Genomic DNA, 17495 nt, shown 5'->3' on the forward strand with positions numbered 1-17495 from the left:
TGGGGGACTAAACAGGGTCTTACAAAGGGTTGCTTTCCCATCACAACTCTTGTCTTTGGAAATGGGAGCTAATAGAATAACAACAACAACGTTGGGGGGCTAAATAGGGTCTTACAAAGGGTTGCTTTCCCATTACAACTCTTGTCTTTGGAAATGGGAGCTAATAGAATAACAACAACAACGTTGGGGGGCTAAATAGGGTCTTACAAAGGGTTGCTTTCCCATTACAACTCTTGTCTTTGGAAATGGGAGCTAATAGAATAACAACAACAACAATAACAACGTTGGGGGACTAAACAGGGTCTTACAAAGGGTTGCTTTCCCATTACAACTCTTGTGTTTGGGAATGGGTGCTGATATAATAATAATACTAACAGCGACAACAGCTTTGGGGACTAAACAGGTGATAGAGTTCCCTTTGGATCTCTGTTGATCCTTAAATATAATATCTAAATGTCGTTCTTCTTCAGGTCTCGAGATGATCACGGTCAAAGAAGAATCGGAGGATCCTGAGTATTATCAGTTTACCATTCCAGGTAACGTGGAGTAATCTGCTCTGTATGTTGATATCTGGCCAATTTGGCGGGGGAAAAGGTTGTGGGAAAGTATAGGAATTTCTTTGTGAACCTGACGAGATGTTGTTTTGGCTTTGGCGTGGGGACTCCTCTGCATGGCTTTGACTTTTTTCTCCCGCTGCCTTTGGCCTGCCATTCTCTGTGTGCTGCTCCCCTTCCCTTTCTTGCTCCCTCTCATCTTGTCTTCCTTGAATTATAATGTGTTCTAGGCTTTGCGGGAAAAATACTATCTTGCAAAGTCTGCCGGATAAGTGTCGTATAAGCGTCACGATGGTATGTCATTGGAAAGTGTTATTAATAGACTCGGGTGTTCATGTTTTAAGCGAATGGCTTTGGAGAAGACCTATGTGCAATTATTCTGCCCTCTTGGAATTGCTTTATAGTTCCAAAACGCGCCAAGTGACTGTAATGAAGAAGTAATAGTTATGCAAAAGACACATCGTTCGTAGCATTGGAGTCGACGATAATGTTGTTATGGTTCGCATGAAGTACAGTGTTCCCTCGCAACTTCGCGGTTCGATTTTCACAGACTCGCTGTTTTGCGGGTTTTTGCGTCCTGTCATTTATATGCCGCCCTTCCCACCCCAAATATTTATATATAGCGTCCCTGCTTTGTGGATTTTCACTTTTTGCGGGTGATCCTGGAACATAACACCCGCAATAAGTGAGGGAACACTGTATGTGCAGTGGGTTAAAGCCCTGTGCCGGCAGGACTGAAGACTGACAGGTCGCAGGTTCGAATCTGGGGAGAGGTGGATGAGCTCCCTCTATCAGCTCCAGCTCCTCATGCGGGGACATGAGAGAAGCCTCCCACAAGGAGGATAAAAACATCAAATCATCCAGGCGTCCCCTGGGCAACGCCCTTGCAGACGGCCAATTCTCTCACACCAGGAGTCACTCCTGACACGACAAAAAAAAAAAAGCACAATAAGACTATGTCACACTATTTTTGTTTCTGGGTTCTAAGCATCATTTCCTAATTGGTTTTGTCATTATAGTATATTATTAAATTATAATATATTATTTCAGAATTATATAATTATAATATATTACACTATACAGCACACTTTTTGTTCCTGGGTTCTAAATGTCATTTCCTAATTGGTCCTATCAGATAATAATGATAATAATAATAATAATAATAATAATAATAATAATCTTGGGAAGTATCCGACGTGTGATCCAATTCAACAGCCAGCAGAGTGTCTGCTGTGGACTCATCTTGTTGTGCTTCAAATAATAAATCTTAATAATAATTGTGCTCTCACACGCTGGGCCTATAGCAGTTGGCTTTTGAACAGGATGTGCTCTTTGTGCCCAGCGGGAAGCCAGGGTGCCTCGAGTGGGAGGACCTAAGGATTTTCCTATACAGAGTCTTTAGGAGCTTGAAAGGTTTAACAAAGTCCTTCATTATTGCTTAAGACTTCAACAAAACAATCAAATACTTCTCGGATCTTCAACAAGTCATACAAGTACTTCAAGGCTTTGAATCAACTGGTGGCTTTCTTAATCTTGTCCACAAGGGACAGGCAACTGGCTTCGTGAACTGTTTCTTTTCTTTAAGAGGAAAACCCTTTTTAACCCCTCCTTGGGCAATCTACTTTCTAAACTTTGCGGGTGTGGGCTCTACTCCCGGCTCCAAACTGCTTCTTGGGTCCTGAGTAGACCTACCAGTCAAGGCTTTGTAGATTCTCCAGCTGGAGTCCTTTGGAACTGTTTTGCCCCGGATGCTGTGAGAAACGAAGCTTCTCTACAGGTGGAGCTAATCCACGTCCTGTAGCTAAGCCTTCCAATGCAAGACTGACCTAAAATGGCTCCCTCTCCTCCCAGAGCCCTGGGGAAAGGGGCGGAACCAAAACTTAACAATGATTGATGGGTCATTGGCCCTATTATTGCAAACCAAGGGAAGCCACCTTATTGCAAAATGCATGGAACTTTGGAATACATGCAAACACTCAAAAAAATAAAAGGAAGTTGGAGCTTTTGGTACAAAAATCGCACCAGCATAATAATAATAATAATAATAATAATAATAATAATAATAATAATAATAAATACATCACACAGTCCTAGAAGCTTGGGAAGTGTTCGACTTGTGGTTTTTTGATATGAAATCCAGCATATAGATCTGGTTTGCTGTGACATACTGTGCTTTTGTGTCAGTAAAATAATAATAATAATAATAAAGATCAAACTGCAAAGACTCTGGCACAAGCCAGGCAAGGTGGTCCCAGTGGTGATCAGCACACTGGGTGCAATGCCCAAAGACCGTGGCCTGCACTTAAACACAATCGGCGCTGACAAGATTACCATTTGTCAGCTGCATAAGGCCACCTTACTGGGATCTGCATGCATTATTCACCGATACATCACAAAGTCCCAGACACTTGGGAAGTGTCCAACGTGTGATCCAATACAAAAGTCAGCAGAGTGTCTGTTGCGGACCCATCTTGTTGTGTTTCTAATAATAATAACAACAACAACATCATACATCACATAGTCCTGGACACTTGGGAAGTGTTCGACTTGTGATTTTGTGATACGAAATCAAGCATACATATCTCGTTTGCTGTGACATACTGTGTTTTTGTGTCAGTAAAATAATAATAACAATAATAGTAGTAGTAGTAGTAGTAGTAGTAGTAATTTTGCTTCTTACCCACCTCTCCTTGCGGCTCAAGGCAGGCACAACCAAGTGCCTTCTTGGAACTAGACTTCCCTGCTCTCATTCCCAAACTCTGCTAAAATGAATTGCTGATTTATTTATTATTGACGTCAATCTATCAATGCAGAAGTTCTGAAAAGCTTCGTCCATTGACTTGAAAGGCCAGACCTTACTAACACTTCTGTACATCCAAGTGTGTTCCTGTAACAAAGATTACCGTTGGAACTATTCTGACTTTCGACTCAATGTGAGAGGATATGGTCAGTATGTTTACTTCCTTGTGCAGTAGAGTCTCGGTTATCCGACAGAAACAGTCCAGCAGAACATCAGAAAAACAAAAATGTTGGATAATCCGGAGTCTCCTCCTGTTACCCATCCGACATGGCGCTAGAGACCTAGAGTACTACGAGGGTTGAATGAAAAGTAATACCTCCACCTTCGTTACTTGGGTTTGGATGGAATATTTTAATAAATCAAACACAGAAATAATCCTTAAAATGTGCTCTTTAACTACCACAATTCACTTTTTGACACAGTCACCAGACAATTGGATACATTTCTGCCAACAATTTTTCTAAAGCTGTCACGGAAGAAGTTGACACTCTGTTTCCGCAACCAGCGTCTCACAGTTCTCTCAACGTCTTCATCAGAAGCATCATGATGTCCCCAGAAATCTTCTTTCATTATCAGGAACAGATGGAAGTTAGATGGTGCTAAATCTGGGCTGTATGGAGGATGTCTACTGAACAAGCCACATACCAGTATTGCCATTGGTTGAGGAGTTACGAAGGTGGAAGCATTACTTTTCACTCATAACAACAGGGAGGCATAAGGTTGAGGCAAGGCAACGCCTCAGGACCAGATGGAGCCCAGATGCAGAAGAGGAGCATGGAAATCCCAGAGGGAAGGAGGGAGGATGCTTCCACTTCTAGTCCTGCCTCTTTCCCCCCATTCTTGCCCCCTCCTCTTCCTTATCTTGCCTTTTTCACTTATTGGGAATGGAGAGAGAGTTGGGGAGCGCTCCTTTAATTGAAGGGGAAATGCTGGAGGAAAAAGAGGAACGTAAGACGGAATGTCAGATAAGTGAAGGTCGGATAAGCGAGATTCTACTGTAGTTTTCTTTCTTGCAAGCTCTTTGGGCTACATTTTTTCCCGAATGTATCCATTTGTGAGACAAAAGAAAATGAAGGATGTTAATTAGGTACCCGTTCAGTGAGGCAACCTGTCATCTAATTCCAGGGTTTCTTAAACGCTTCCCCCTCGCGGCCCCTTTCTGTAGGAAAATGTCCGAAATATTCAAGTGAGAGATGGTCCAAACAGCCTTGTCGGAAGATGTGTCGATTGGTAGAGCGGCGACATTTCATCACAGTGGGCCCTCCCACGTTTGCTGGTTTGACATGTGGTTTTCAACTGTTCGCTGACGGTATTATGGTTTTCTTGAGGGATTTCTAGATCCTCTGTTGTTCAACTTCCTCCTTTCTCTCTGGAGCAGCTAGAGCAGAGCTTTCCAACCGTTTCATAGCTTTTGAGACATGCACCAATTTGCGACACAATCGTTCAGTTTTACTATCAAACCGGAGATTATTGGGATCGTCTGCGTATGGTAATTCTATGAAACCGATTTGTTTCTGCAACAGCTTGATTCAGCTTGAGCATGCTCTCTTTAACAGAAAGGAGAAAAATATTGGAAAGTGATAATTTTTTTCATGGCTGTCGTCTTTGTTTACCGAAGCAGGTCCTTCAGAAACTTCGGCGATTGATGAGAAAATCGCCATGGCAAAGTCTTACACAGGTACCGCAATTCACTTGTTCATCATTGCAGTCATTTCTCACATTGACACCTCGATCGTAGGTCTAGCCTTCCAGACTTGGCTTAGTTTCCCAAATTGTGAGGAAGAGGCCAATGACATCTCCCTGTTGTGTCTCTTGCCTCATTCGAGGCATTCCTTCTTTCCTTGGGATCCCAGGATTTGTTCTGCACCAAGGTGGGGGGGGGGGAGTCTATTCCGTAGCCTTTCCAAATGCAGTTCGTTGTCGTGTGGCTTGGAATCGTACATCCTCACGGTTCGTGATGAGAAATGTTTGAAAGATTTATTTTAGAAAATGGAAAGATTTTATTCCAGCTTCATCTCCTTCAAAACACTGCGCCATGCAAATCGAGTCAGTCCTTGGAATTGCAGAGTGGCTGAATTGCTTCTTTTTGGGGTGTTGCATTCTTTCCGGACTGCGTGGCCACTGTGTTCTGGCAGCATTTGCTCCTGTGCTCGTTTCGCCTGCACCTGTGCCTGGCATGTACGATTAATTAAAAAAATATTTCAAAAGTCATTACAAAATTAGGAGCATTGGCATTTTGTTTCTAAAGTGTTGCTAAAGTATTAGTAAAACTTTCGTTACTATAACGAGAGTAGCAAAAATTCGTTACTTTTTGTTAGAGTAATTGCTTAAGTGCAAAAACTTGAGGGGCTCCTCCCTCCCTTGTTTTTACAGCTATTGGGGTGAAACGTGCTACATTGGTAGAACACATTTACCACTTTTAGCCATCAAGTTTCAAAACGTTTCACTTATTCACAATTTTTTTGGCAATTTTCAAAGTTTTTAAAAACATTTTTGAAAATAAAACTATTTTCTATTTATTTACAGCTTTTATATTCCGCCCTTCTCACCCCACAGGGGACTCTGGGCAGATTACAATGTACACATATATGGCAAACATTCAGTGCCAATTTCTGACATACTAACATATACAGACATACACAGAAGCTATTTAACTTTTTCTGGCCGCCAGGGGAGCTGTCGCTTTCATCGTCCATCTGCGACGCTGATGAAGCACTTCCGCATTCCCGCATGCTTCCCCACTGGAATGCTTTGCTGGAGCCTCATAAATCAGTTAATTTAGCCTCCCCACACTTTTAAGGGGGTACCTTATTTTCCTACTTGACAGATGCAGCTGTCTTTCAGGTTGCAAAGGTCGACAACAGGCTGCACACAATTGGTTGGAAACCCACTCCAACCCGGGCTGGCTTCGAATTCATGACCTTTTTGGTCAGAATGATCTTAATGCAGCTGACACTCAGCCAGCTGCGCCACAATCCTGGTGGCGCACAGTAGGTTAAACCGCTGAGCTACTGAAATTGCTGACTGAAAGTTCGCTGGTTCAAATCCATGGAGAGTGGTGAGCTCCTGCTGTTAGTGTCACGTTGCCAGGGCTCTGCCTTATTTAGGTAGAGATTAATCAAACTCTCAGTTTTATCAAACAGTTTAATTAAAACAGCACTTACTTGCTGGCTGTTTTTATAGTCCAAAGATAGCACTCAGTCACAGAATAAACAAAAACTGATAGCAAAAGCTACACCGTAGTCAAAGGGTCCAGTCCAGTGGTCAAACGCCGAGAGTTCAATAAACAAAGTCCAGTGATAAAGAGTCTATACCGTAGTCAGAAACCAGTCCAAAGATTCAAGGTTCCAGGGTTCCAAAATTACAGGAGACAGGTCACGATACCGAAAATCCAACATACCTGGGGGAAAAACCAGCAGCATCCACCACCAAAATATGACAGTTAGCCCCAGCTTCTGCCAACCTAGCAGTTCCAAAAAATGCAAATGTGAGTAGATCAATAGGTACTGCTTCTGTGGGAAGGTAATGGTGCTCCATGCGGTCATGTCAGGCACATGACTTTGGAGGTGTCTATGAACAATGCTGGCTCTTCAGCCTAGAAATGGAGATCAGCACCATCCCCCAGAGTCGGACACGACTAGACTTAATGTCAGGGGAAACCTTTACTTTACAAGAGCTATCTTTGAATTTTCTATACAATAACACAAGATAACAGGGGATCGTTCCCCCCAAGTTTCAAAAATATTAATACATTTACTGATTTTAGGGATTTTATTTTATTTTTTAAAAACAATATATATATATATTAAAACCACAACTGCTATCTTATTGAATATCTCTCTCATATTAACAAATAGAACTTCCATCGAGGGATTTCTTCCCAGGCCAGGACAGAGATTTACTTACTAGAATTCTCACTCCGTCCTCCTATTTGCAGATTCAATCATTCATTGGAACTTTGGCTGGGAAAGAGGCAGAGGGACACATCTCTTCCCTCCCTTTGCTAGGACTTCCTGATGCTGAGCAGAATTTTGGGAAATGTAGTTTAGGTCCAGGCCTTTTGCATTCTTTGCCATAGGGCTCCTCGCCTTCCCAAACTACATTTCCCAGAATTCTGTGCTTTCTCCATTTCTTTCCCAGCGAACTCTGCTTTTTCCCCTGCTTCTTCCTTCTTGTCATGGCAAGAGGCCATTAATTTAGAGGAATGGCAGCCTTTTTGGCTTTGCTTTGCTTCTTTGTGCTGAACTTGAAACTGACTTTGAGAGATGACATAAAAAAGTATTGGGTGACTTTTGATTTTTAATTTTTTGGCACGTGGATGGATGGATGGAAGGAAGGAAGAAAAGAAGGATGGATGGATGGATAGGTGGATAGATAGATGGATAGATAGATAAATGGGTGGTTGGATAGGTGGATAGATGGATGGATGGATGGATGGATGGATGGATAGGTGGATGGATGGATAGATAGATAGATGGATGGACAGAAGGATAGATGGATGGATAGGTGGATAGATAGATGATGGATAGATAGATGGATGGATAGAAGGATGGATAGATAGATGGATGGGTACGTGGATAGATAGATGGATGGGTAGGTGGATAGTTGGATGGATAGGTGGATAGATGGATGGGTAGGTGGGTGGATAGGTGATGGATAGATGATGGATAGATAGGTGGATGGGTAGGTAGATGGATGGATGGATGGATGGATAGATGGGTGGGTGGATAGGTGGATAGATAGATAATGGATAGATAGGTGGATGGATAGAAGGATGGATGGGTGGATAGATAGGTGGATAGATAGATGGATAGATAGGTGGATAGGGAGATGGATGGATAGGTGGGTGGATGGATAGGTGGGTGGATGGATAGAAGGATGGATATATATATATATATATATATATATATATACACACACACACACACACACACACACACACCACTCACTTGACTACCATCTGTTCCTCTGAAAATGCCAGCCACAGATACAGGCAAAACATAAGGCGGAGAAGATGCTGTTAAACATGGCCACACGGCCCACAAACCACACAACACCCCATTGATTCTGGCCGTGAAAGCCTTTGTCAATATATGGTTTGTTGTGTTTTTTTCCATTTCGCAATGGGCATAATTTGCTGAGAGCTCTACACTCTTCACTTTTCTGCGAGGGTGAATGTGGAACCAGTCCTCCCAGAGATACAGTGTGGCGTCATTTCGCTGTCATGGTGGCCACAACAAATCCTGGCTGAGCCCCCAATTCTGAAAGGCTTGTTCTCAAATATTCTCGTGTTAACTGGCATCCTCCTCTTTTTGTGTGTGTGTGATGCTATGCTTATATATTTATGTTTACAAAGGGAAGAACCAGGGTTCCGATTGCAGTGAAGGAACAGATGCGGAATTTCCTATAGAAGGTTAGAGATATGTATATCGTCTTTGAAAAGTAGAACTCTGGAAAGGTGCTTGAGTGTGCATGCATATTTATTGATATGTGCACACAAACGAGCACTTCGTACCGACCTGTCCATTGTATCAGTTCTTTTTTTTTTCCTCTTCATCACTGCATTTATATGTCCCGCCTCTGACTTGTGGCCCTGCATGTTTGTTGTAAACCACTAGAGGGAAGCATTTGAAATACAATATTTCTTTTTTTCCATACCTTTCAGTAAATCCCTAGTAGTGACAACGAATAAGGTTCTGCAGCAATTACTCATAATGGTTTTTGCTTAATCATTCCTCCCTTTTCATATCCAGTAGTCTCGCTTATCCGACATAAAGGGGCCAGCCAAACATCGGATAAACGAAAATGTTGGATAATACGGAGTATCCTACTGTTACCCTTCCGATGATGCGCTTAGATACCTCAAATACTAACAACAGGGACTCAAAGAGTTAAGGCAAGGCAACGCCCCGGGGCTAGAGCGGCCCATCAGGAAGTACCCGGATGCGGAAGAGGAGCGTGGAAGTTCCAGAGGGAAGACGCTTCTGCTTCCGGTCCTGCCTCTTTTCCCTCTTTCCTCCCTTCTCCTTGTTTTGTATTTTTCACTTATTGGGAATGGGGAGACAGTAGGGGAGCGCTCCTTTAAGTGAAGGGGAAATGCTGGAGGAAAAGGGGGCGTCGGATAAGACGGAATGTCGGATTAGCGAAGGTCGGATAAGCGAGACTGTAATGTATCACATTCTGAAGAGGTAACGCTATTGTGCAATGCGATAAGTTCAAAAATACGAGAAGGTGTGTGTGAATTTGAAAATAGTGTTGTGACTAAAAGCCACAGATTTAGGAGGACTAAACAGTGTGAAGATGGATGGATGGCATCCTTGAAGTGACTGGACTGACCTTGAGGGAGCTGGGGGTGGTAACGGCCGACAGGGAGCTCTGGCGTGGGCTGGTCCATGAGGTCACGAAGAGTCGGAGACGACTGAACGAATGAACAACAACAACAACAACAAACAGTGTGAAATAGGGGAGTGCGAAACGGGAGAAATCTGTTCTGTTTTCGTTTCGAATGTCAGGCTGGCATTCCCCGTCCCGTCCACCCCAATTTTGTTTTCGGGAAGATTATTTCCCAAATGGATCCTGAACTACGAATGCAAACGTGCCTCCCGGAATCTCACAGAATCTTCCAGAAAACAGAAGGGGGGGGGGGGGTGGACACACAAAAACAGAACAGATTTCTGCCGTTTCGCACATGTTTCGTATACGTTTCGCACAACTAGCTTGAATCTCATTGAAATGAAGGACTGGGTTGCTGTGAGTTTCCCAGGCTGTCTGGCCATGTTCCAGAAGCATTCTTTCCTGATGTTTTGCCCACACCTATGGCAGGCATCCTCAGAGGTTGTAAGATCTGGAATATGGACTATGGATAGGTTTCCGATTGTGTTGTGTTCGCTGAATTCGTTTCTAGACAAGACTAGACAGCCGGTATTATTGTACTGTTTATTTTTGTATTTTTTAGCTTTAAACAATTTTTTTAACTCAATTATATATTTTATATTTTATATTACTTGTAGTATAACTAATAATATTACAGTATAATGGTAGAGTACAATACAGTAATATATAATATAATATTGTGCCATGGTAATAATATAATATATTGTATTTACATATATTATAATTGTATTGTAATACAATATAATACTAATAATATTACAGTATAATAGTATAGTAGAATACAGTAATATATATATTACTAATATTGTGCTATGGCAATAATATATACTGTATTTACATATATTATCATTGTATTGTAATACAATATAATACTAATAATATTACAGTATAATGGTATAGTACAATACAGTAATATATAATATAATATTGTGCTATGGTAATAATATAATATATTGTATTTACATATATTATCATTGTATTGTAATACAGTATAATACTAATAATATTACAGTATAACAGTATAGTACAAGACAGTAATATATAATACTAATATTGTGCTATGGTAATAATATAATATATTGTATTTACATATTACTTGTAAGCTGCTCTGAGTCCCCTTCGGGGTGAGAAGGGCGGCATATAAATGTCATAAATAAATAAATAAACTAATTTAATGTATTACTGATATGTAATTACTGTATGTATTATGTGTATGTAGTGTGCCGAATTGTGCCGGCTGTAGGCCACCCTGAGTCCCCCCCCCCCCCCCCCCCCCGGGGTAGAGAAAGGCGGGTTACAATTGCTTTAAATAAATAAATGAATAAATAAGTTGGAAACTAGGCAAGTGAGGTTCAAATATCTGCAGAAGAGCTCTTGTCTGCTTGAGGCAAAGGTGAATGCTGCAATCGGCTACCTTGATTAGCTTTGAATGGCTTTGTAGCTTCAATGCCTGGCTGGTTGCTGCCTGGGGGAAATCCTTTGTTTGGAAGTGTTAGCTGGCCTTGATTGATTTTTGTCTAGATTTCCCCTGCTTGGTGAGTGTTGCTCTTTATCTACTGTCTTCTCAGGTTGTATAGGTCTTCTGCACCCAAGTTTTGGGTCTTTTGGGTCTTCTGCACCCAAGTTTTGGGTCTTCTGCACCCAAGTTTTGAGTTTTTTGGGTTTTCTGCTCCCAAGTTTTGGGTCTTTTGGGTCTTCTGCTCTCAAGTTTTGGGTCTTTTGGGTCTTCTGCTCTCAAGTTTTGGGTCTTTTGGGTCTTCTGCACCCAAGTTTTGGGTCTTTTGGGTCTCTGCACCCAAGTTTTGGGTCTTTTGGGTCTTCTGCTCCCAAGTTTTGGGTCTTTTGGGTCTTCTCCACCCAAGTTTTGTAGCTAATGTTGGAAATGATTTATTCAGTTGTCCCACCAGAGAGTACATTCAAAGAGCAAGTCGAAACTATAGAAGGGAACCTCTTTGTATAGCTCCATCTTCCATGTCATTTCTCATTTCTCATAGCAGTTTTGGATTAATTTGCTCATTCCTCATAGCGGTTTTGGATTAATTTGCTTTTGAATCTCGCTTTCTTCCATTTCAAATTACGTTGGGGTCGTGTCACAAAAATAAACCTTCTGCTGTATTAAGGGACACATGCAATGGAAACCAAAGTCCCACCCACTGGAGATTTTTCCGGGGAATCTCATTTGAGTTTTGAAGTCTACATTAAAATGAAGAGATGGAAGCAGACTGTATTTGACCTCTCTTTTGTAATGGCCAGAGCGTTGTCTTTCTTGAGATGTGCCCACTTTATAACCAAGATGGATTCCTAGCATGATGTATGCTCCATCAATCTCTTCTAGCAGAACAATTACCGTATATACTCGAGTATAAGCCAAGGCAACTAATTTTACCACAAAAAAACTGGGAAAACGGATTGACTCGAGTATAAGTCGAGGATGGGAAATGCAGCCACTACAGGTCAATCTATATAAATAAAAATGTAATGTTCGTTTGTGGGATTAATATAACTCAGAAACCACTGGGCAAATTGACATGAAATTTTGACACAATACACCTAACAGTCCAACGAGTGTCCATCACCCCTAAAAATATACACAACCTCCCCCAGCAGAACAGACTTAAAACCCCCAAAAATACACCATATATATATATATATACACTCATGCATACACACATTCATACACACACACACACACATATATATGCACAGGCACACACAAATATACACTTGTACACACACAAACATACATATACATACACACACACACACATATATATATACATACGTATACACATGCACACACAAATATATATATATACACACATATACACATGCATGCATACATACACATACATATATACATATATACATGCACACACATATACATATACACATACAAACATTCATACACGTATATATATGCACAAGCACGGTTCTGGCCCAACTTATCTATCCGAACGTATCTCAACCTATCAGCCCGCCAGGACCCTAAGATCTTCTGGGGAGGCCCTGCTCTCCATCCCGCCGGCTTCACAAGTGCGGCTGGCGGGAACGAGAGATAGGGCCTTTTCTGTGGTGGCCCCCCGGCTTTGGAACACCCTCCCTATAGAGATAAGGTCAGCCCCTTCGCTGATGGCGTTCCGGAAAAAACTTAAGACATGGATGTTTGAACAAGCATTCGGATAATCCGACGAAGCGAACCTTGACGATTAAGGACTGGTAATTACGGATGACGAATTTGGATTGTGATCCCAGTACGAGATGCACTTGGATTGTTATTGGTGGCCCAATAATTCTGTATTTTATATGTGTTTTTATGTTTTTAAATTGAATATTGTTGTTTTTAGATGTTGTAAACCGCAATGAGTCGCCGACTTAGGCTGAGATATTAGCGGTATACAAGTGTAATAATAAATAAATAAATAAATAAGCACAAACAAATATACACATGTTCACACACATAATATGTATATATATGTGTGTGTATATATACACATATATACATATACACATGCATACATAGGTATACATATATACACACAAACATATACAAATGCACACACATACACACAAATATACACACAAATATGCATATACACAAGCACGCACATATACACAATATGCATATACACATATAAACATATTAATACACAAATATATACACACACACACATATATATACCAATATATATGTGTGTGTGAACACACATATATACACAAATATACACACACATAAACACATATATACACACACAAAACACATATACACAGACTGGGCCACAGCAACGCATGGCAGGGGACAGCTAGTTTCAAAATAAAAATAGATACCAATACAATTACATTAATTGAGGTATCAGTAGGTTCAATGTTTTTGAATATTTACATAAAACTGTAATTTAAGATAAGATTGCCCAACTCTGATTAAACCATTATTCTAACCTTCTTCAATGTAAATGTGCTTACCTATCCTTCCAATAATAATAGAGAGAGGAAAATAACAAATTTAATAATAATAAGAAGAATAAGAATAAAATGATAAGTGTAATAATAATAATAATAATAATAATAATAGCAACAACAACAGAGTAAAATAATAAATAACCTACACTCAAGTATAAGCCGAGGGGGAAAATAATAAATTTAATAATAATCATCATCATAGAGTAAAATGGTAAATGTAATAATTATAATAATAGCAGCAACAATAACAAAGTAAAATAATTTTTAAAAACCTTGACTCAAGTATAAACTGAGGAGGATATAAAAAAATGGCTGAAAAACTAAGCTTATACTCGAGTATATACAGTATTCTGTAGAAGTCGACCGAGCAATTTGAGTAATAGATGGAGCCAACAGTAATGGCCGTAGGACCAGATTACAGTTGTCAATGTGACTTTGTACCTTGGAGTGTCTTGAGAATCCTACTTATCATTACTTGTGATTCCACATCTTTTCTGACCGACTTCCAAAACAAAGAAGGAAAGTAACAGCATCATATACGTGGACGACATAACCACGGTCTCCCTTTTATTCTTGGACAGGATTCCACTTACTTCAAGCCAACTCCATTCTTGTACTGGCGTATTGCTGGTGGAAATGGTCTAAATAATAATAATAATGGTTGCTGTGAGTTTTCCAGAAGCATTCTCTCCTGGCGTTTCGCCCACATCTATGGCAACCATCATCAGAGGTTGTGAGGTCTGTTGGAAACTACGCAAGTGGGGTTTATGTATATGAGGAATGATGTCCAGGGTGGGAGAAAGAACTCTTCTCTGCTTGTTGCAATTGATCACCTTGATTAGCAGTGAATGGCCTTGCAGCTTCAAAGTCTGGTTGCTTCCTGCCTGGGGGGAATCCACCAAACGGAGCATTACCCAGACACAAATCAGTGAACATGAAAGGCACTGCAGACTAATTCAACCAGAGAAGTCAGCCATAGCAGAGCACCTGGTGAACCAACCCGGACACAGCATATTATTATTGGAAAACACAGAAATGCTGGACCACTCTCACAACCACTATGTCAGACTACCCAGAGAAGCCGTTGAAATCCACAAGCATCAACAGAAAGGAGGAAACCATGAAAATGAACAAAATCTGGCTACCAGTATTTTAAAAACTCTAAAAATCAGGACATTAAATATAGAACAACACTGAAAAAACAGGGGAATTCCAGACTAGAAACAATCAGGGCCAGTTAACACCTCCCAACAAAGGATTCCCCCGGCAACAACCAGCCAGGCTTTGACGTTGCAAGGCCATTCAATGCTAATCAATGTGGTCAATTGCAACATTCACACTTGCCTCCAACAGACAAGAGTTTTTTCTCCCACCCTGGACGTTATTCCACAGATATATATATCTGTGTTTCCAACAGACCTCTGAGGATACCTGCTTTAGATGTGGGTGAAATGTCAGGAGAGAATGCTTCTGGAAGCGGGCATACAGACCGGAAAACTCACAGCAACCAAGTGATTCCGGCCATGAAAGCCTTCGACAACCTGGTTTCTTTCTTCTGCTTTTTTCAGATTCTTCTCAACATGCTCCTTCTGAAACAAGTGAGGATCCTGAAGTGGAAGTGACCATTGAAGGTTGGCCATTTTCTCAACTTAATGTTATTTTTGCTCACTTGTTTCAGAAGAATCCTCTCATGTGGTGTCGCGTGCATCTCCTCCATCCCTCTCCCTCTCATAAAGCTCATAAAGACACACAGGGTTGTGAAACTAAACTTCCCATTTGGGGGGGCGTGTACTCCAGTGACAGAAGCGTTGAGGGGAACAAGAAGAAGAATAAGGTTCCCATAACACAAATAAAGTTCTTGATACTTCCTTCTTTGCTTCCACGCTGGGATTCTTTATCATGCAGATAAGCAGCTTCGCTCTCACTGAGGTTCCTCTCACACTGAACTTAACACAGGAGCTTCACACAGTAGCTTTTTACACACAGCAGCCTTCACACTGGAGCTATACACACGAGGTCTTCAAACTGAAGCCTTTTCACACCATGGAATCAAAGAGTTGGAAGAGACCTCATGGGCCATACAGTCCAACCCCCTTCCAAGAAGCAGGTGTATTACAGTCAAATCACCCCTGACAGATGGTCATCCGGCCTCTGTTTAAAAGCTTCCAAAGAAGGAGCCTCCACCATGCTCCGGGGCAGAGAGTTCCACTGCTGAATGGTTATCACAGTCAGGAAGTTCTTCCTAATGTTCAGATGGAATCTCCTCTCTTGTAGTTTGAAGCCATTGTTCCATTGCTTCCTAGTCTCCAGGGCAGCAGAAAACAAGCTTGTTCCCTCCTCCCTATGACTTCCTTCCACATATTTATACATGGCTATCATATCTCCTCTCAGCCTTCTCTTCTTCAGGCTAAACATGCCCAGCTCCTTAAGCCGCTCCTCATAGGGCTTGTTCTCCAGACCCTTGATCATTTTAGTTGAGAAGACCGAGGCAAAGAAGGTATTAAGCAATTCTGCCTTTTCCCTATCCCCTGTCAGCATTGCCCCATCTTCTCCTCAAAGAGGCCCTATCGCCTCCTTGTTTTTCTTTTTTCTACTGACATAAGAAAAACCCTTTTTGTTGTTTTTAATGTCCCTGGCAAGCCTGAGCTCATTTTATGCTTTAGCCTTGCAGACCTTTTTCCTAGAGGTGTTGGCTATTTGTTTGAATTCTTCTTTGGTGATTTCTCCCTTTTTCCACTTCTTGTGCATGTCTCTCACACACTGAGGTCTATTAACTCTGAGGTTTATCTCACACTGAGGCCTCTCTCAGACTGTACTCTCTTCATACTGAAGGCAACTAACATTGAGGTGTACTAAGCCATAGGCCCCCCTGCATATATTGGACTGCAGTCATTTAAACCTTTCAGTGCTTGACTCACATTTTTGTAATTAAAAATACCTAGCAAATTTTTAATATTTCGGACACATTCTGTATCTTTTGGTGGTAAATAAGTGATGGGATTCCAACACAAACCAAGACCAAGCAATTGAGATGGAGACAGTTGAATCTCTGAAACAGATTTTTAAATCAGGAGGCCTAGCTCTCTGTCTAGGGTTTGCTCTTGCTGCGATATGTGGCTTCTCCAGACCGCAGTGGCTCCGGTTGATTTGTTGTTGTTTGTTTGTTTTGGCAGTGACTGTTTGCCACTTTGTTACTTTTGTCTGTAAACCGCCCTGAGTCCCTTCGGGGAAATAGAACGGTATATAAATGAAGTATTGTTGTTGTTGTTTCTGTGCTGCGGACAAGAAATTAGGCTGCAAAGTGGGTGAATTCTTCTCCGGGCCAGAGTTTGGCTTACGTTTGGGCTGACTTAGGGGTTGCGGATCAGGCGCTTGAGAGGCCTTTTTTTGCACGATGCGTTGCAGCTCTGCTCCTTATATCACTGGGCTAGTGTCATGAATACTTTTCAAACCTTAAAAATGTTCTTTAGTCTGTTTTTAGTGGGTCAGAGTACATCAGGCACTTTCAGAGCAAGAAGTAGACATACAGACTCCAGAACTGGGTTTTTAAATAACTATATATATTGGTAACAACAGACAAAATGGGGAAAATCACATATACTCAGCATTCACTCATATGCATTTATCATTCATACTCACCATCCTTTTTCGTTCCGTTGATCAGCCTTCTTGGAAGGAAGCAAGTGTTGAAATGCTGCATTCCTTGCAGATCTGGCACACTTTGGAAAAGCAAAAAGGTCTCCTTATGTAGTGATTTGGTTGTTTAGATGACCTCTGTCATTCAGCTCCGA

At 41.3% G+C, this 17495-nt stretch overlaps 1 protein-coding gene across 10 annotated transcripts in view; it reads left to right on the forward strand.

Annotated features, from left to right (window-relative positions):
* The window catches only part of LOC132763387 (general transcription factor II-I), a 73274-nt gene that overhangs the window by 16006 nt on the left and 39773 nt on the right, over positions 1–17495 (forward strand). For 2 of the 10 annotated variants that reach the window (XM_067472131.1, XM_067472132.1), the window contains exons 10-13: positions 471–536; positions 4973–5032; positions 8711–8767; positions 15273–15335. In XM_067472131.1, the coding sequence (XP_067328232.1) occupies positions 471–536; positions 4973–5032; positions 8711–8767; positions 15273–15335 (246 nt within the window). The remainder of the gene's footprint in view (positions 1–470; positions 537–4972; positions 5033–8710; positions 8768–15272; positions 15336–17495) is intronic. The other 8 variants (XM_067472133.1, XM_067472136.1, XM_067472134.1 and 5 more) reach the window with 8 other exon arrangements.

Source organism: Anolis sagrei, chromosome 11 (genome assembly GCF_037176765.1).
Source record: "Anolis sagrei isolate rAnoSag1 chromosome 11, rAnoSag1.mat, whole genome shotgun sequence".
Lineage (NCBI taxonomy): Eukaryota > Metazoa > Chordata > Lepidosauria > Squamata > Dactyloidae > Anolis > Anolis sagrei.